General features: G+C 38.6%; 1 protein-coding gene across 1 annotated transcript in view; it reads right to left on the bottom strand.

Annotated features, from left to right (window-relative positions):
* LOC103915791 (chromosome unknown open reading frame, human C5orf15) overlaps positions 1-1,080 on the bottom strand; it is a 3,992-nt gene extending 2,912 nt beyond the window's left edge. Inside the window, exon 1 of the mRNA XM_009322720.1 lies at positions 487-1,080. Coding sequence (XP_009320995.1) covers positions 487-1,080 — 594 coding nt within the window. The remainder of the gene's footprint in view (positions 1-486) is intronic.
* Positions 1,081-3,724: the final 2,644 nt, after the last annotated feature.

The following is a 3,724-nucleotide window of genomic DNA, read 5'->3' as shown; positions in this document are numbered from 1 at the left end:
AAGTTTGCAGTTAAGCCCTCAGAAGATCTGATATAAAGACCACCTTAAAGTGAATACTTATTACAAGGATTATCACAGTTATAACAAGAACATTCCCACGCCATCTGGGATTAAACCTTCCTTAATTTGCTGTTTATAACTAATTTTGTTTCTGCACAGGATTAATCAGCCACCTTCGCTCGACTTGGCTCAGGTCTCATTTACAGAACTCATGTTGTACACTGCCAGTGTCCATTACCGAACTGATGGATTACTGATGTCATCGATTAATTGATTTTCTAATCTAAAATGTTTGATTCAAGTTCATTTTCATTGTGTAGATAAAAATGACAGTGATGATCTGCATAGAGGTATCACAACAAGACTAAGTGGTCAGAGATTTCCTTCTCCAGAAAGCTAAGTTCCTCTATCAAAAAGCGTACAAGGCAATGCAACTTCATTTTAAATACTAAAGCGGTTTCTCTCAACCTTTCGCAGCATACCTACCTTCCTCTTATTGTGATAGGTGACATAAACAACAGCTACTAAGAAGGCAACTACAACCAGATGAAAAAAGAAATGGCTGTCTTCTTCTTCCAACCCTGTGACAGAAACATCTTTTATCTTCTCATCGAGGGTCTTGATCTCCTCATTGTAATTACTAATGGTGTCAGAGTCGTCATCTTCTGGCATCTCTAGGTCTGGGTTGTATCTGGAATTCGATGTCATTTCATAACGACCATAGTCATCTCCTCCATCTGACTCCATAGTTTCTTTTATGATGGATGGTGAACTATTTAGTGTGTCTTTCAAATCTGTTAGAAGATCTTCTTCCTCAATTTTAGTATCTTCAGAAGCATCAACATCCATTTGAGATACAGGACTAGCAGTCACCGCACGAGAGAGAACATACGGCGGAGAATCACCTTTTGCTGCAGATGGTTTTACTGCGGTCACCGAATTGATTTTAGCCGTCGTTGGGAACGCCTCTTTTTTTGTTGGGGTTAAACTCTGCAAGCTGTCTGTCAAATTCTGGGATCTGTTTAGTCTTTCATTCTCACTTTTAGAAGAAATATTTTTTGGAAGCATCTCCGCTGTCATAGAATCTGAGAAAAGGATGAGAAACAGTCAATATTAAGCACAAGGCACTAACTTCTCTTGTGATACTTCAGCTATAAATGAAAATTATTGCAAGGCATTTACTTTAGAGACAAGAAATCATATGATGAACAGGGCATATTTCACACTGCAAACTTTTTAGAATTCATATGCAGAAATACACACTCCTGTACTTTGGCAACTTCAAAAGAATTCAAAAGTCTTGAGTGGGACAGGAATGAAAGCTTGGAAGTACGTGCTTTCTACATTAGTATGCCAAAGCGTCCCTGAAAAATTTAGCATGAGTATTTTCCAGACTTAGAACTTCAGAGACATGTCCTCCCCTCCCTCTGTGGATTTATGATGTCTTGCAGAATCATACATGATCAATGTTTTCTCCATCATCAAACTCTTTCTCCCACAGAATTTGCTGAGGTCTACAGAGGAAGAAGTTCTCAGTAAAGCTTTTCCTGCCGTTAAAAGGTTTTTAATCTTTCACCATTGCATATTTAGCCAGCAAAAAATGAGAACACGCTGCGATGTCTCCTTCAGTCAGGACACAGGGTCCTAGTATCTCTTCCCAGGCACTTATTTTTATTAAATTTGTAGACACAGAAAAATATTTCCAACCCTATGTTAACTCGAATGAAACTACTGAACCACAGCATAAAAAAGAAAGCTGAAGAAAGGACAAGCTGACTGCATGCGCTCCTGTAGGAAAGCCTTTTGTTGGCAGCAAACTATTATAATGAAGAAAGTCAGCAGCAGTGCTACGTAACTGTGTACCCTTAGGCAAATTCATAATCTCTCCAATGCTAGGATGGCTTTGCAGAACTACCTAAAAAACAAGGTGAGCATTAAAACAACATGCAGCGCCCATCACCCTCTTCTCTATCCAAGGAAGGTAAAAAAAGATGCAGAGGGAGTTTATAAATAGCCAATGGTTTTTTAATCCTAGAAAAATAGCAAACTATTCATGTTTACAGCACATCACTTCCCAATTCAAATCAGGAGGCACCTTAAAAATTAAGAACACATTTTAGACTTTCAGTACACATCATAATTTAAATAGCGGAACCATACTTGCCTTGTATTTTGGCATGCCAAACTACTTGTTAATTTTTTATTTTGAAAAAGTAAATATACTTCCATTAAGCGCTCCCAAGGAGCTCCCTGGTTCACTGGAAAGTTACAGATTCTAGAAACGAAGCATTCAACCAACTGCTTGTGTCAAATTACTCATAAGTAAAATATTATACAGGGGACACTGAATCATGTTATTCATGAAACATGTATATTTACAGAGGATCAGTTACAACAGACTTCTTGTTTACATGGTACACTTTTCCAGTATGAATTACTCTTTAAACAACTGTAAAACAGGGAAGACTCAACTAAACCCATATGAACTAGACATTATGGTGCCTCTCTGCTAAAGTTCGAAGTCAGCTACTTTGCACTTAACACACCTATTGTTGTTGAAGAAATGACTAGTCTGAATTATCGTATCAGCATTAACTTGTTCAGTTCTTGTACAGGACAAGTTTAGGGAATTCTTAACTCCCCTCAGGAGTCAAGCCAGCTAACTGCATACGTGGAGATAAATATGAGGTAAGGCAGCTGGAAGAGAGTTTCATATTTATAGCTAGTTGGCATGTTATGAGTGAGGTAGGTAGACCTTACTGCTACCCTCACCAAATAGACGAAAAGTATTAGAGAGTAATAGCTAAATTGTTTGAAATACAAACAAGCATATTTTTCCTATAGAACTACACTGCCTGTATCCTTACACTTCAAATTAATCTTAAACTCATTTTAACACCAAAGGTTTAGAAGGATATATGCTTAAATGCAAGAGACTCCCACCAGCTAATGCTGCAGCTTCAGAGTGAGAAAGAATAATTTCCTATTATTCCTAAAAGAAGTTATTTTTTGTTTTAACAGGAGTAGGAACTTTAGCAACTACACCACAATTGATTTATGGTATCTATCCAAAACTATTTGGCATTATAAACGGTGGTTGCACCGTTTACAGTCACACACCACCACTGTCAGATGACGTTAGACATAGTGCCTGGACTCCAGAGATGCCTCAGCTTCAGAAATATATATTAATGTTCAATCACGGTGACAGAACTAGCAACACAGTCCTCTTAGTAAACACTGTACATAAAAACATCTGACAGGGTCAAAATTCCCTTCCAGGAAAACTTACTTTTTAGAAAGCAAGTTGTTCCATGATTTTTGAAGTTAAAAACTCTTGGTTTCCTACAGGTTTCTGTCCCACCTCCTGAACCTCTTCCTTCATTACTGCCTACCCGTTAGACCAGGTGAGGGGCAACACAAACAGAGCTGGTTCGGATATACTGACTGACAAGCAAGAAAGGAACTGCCAGCTCAAAACAGCTCCCTTCATCTCCTTCAATAATTCCCTTTCTCTTCACTGCCCAAGCAATACTTCATCTAAAACAAATAGAAACTCACTGCACTTGCAATATGTATTTCTCATCAGCATTTGATTACAGTCGGAGGTAGCAGGGAAGTGCGAGAAAGAAAATGGACTTCACTAGGAGCCAACTTGCAGAACAACATAAGCTTATTTTCGGGGGGGGGGGGGGGGGGGGTCTAAACAGGGCAGCTACTTAGA

The sequence above is a fragment of the Pygoscelis adeliae genome, unplaced genomic scaffold (assembly GCF_000699105.1).
Source record: "Pygoscelis adeliae isolate BGI_AS28 unplaced genomic scaffold, ASM69910v1 Scaffold34, whole genome shotgun sequence".
Lineage (NCBI taxonomy): Eukaryota > Metazoa > Chordata > Aves > Sphenisciformes > Spheniscidae > Pygoscelis > Pygoscelis adeliae.
This window is presented reverse-complemented; position numbering and strand designations above follow the sequence as displayed.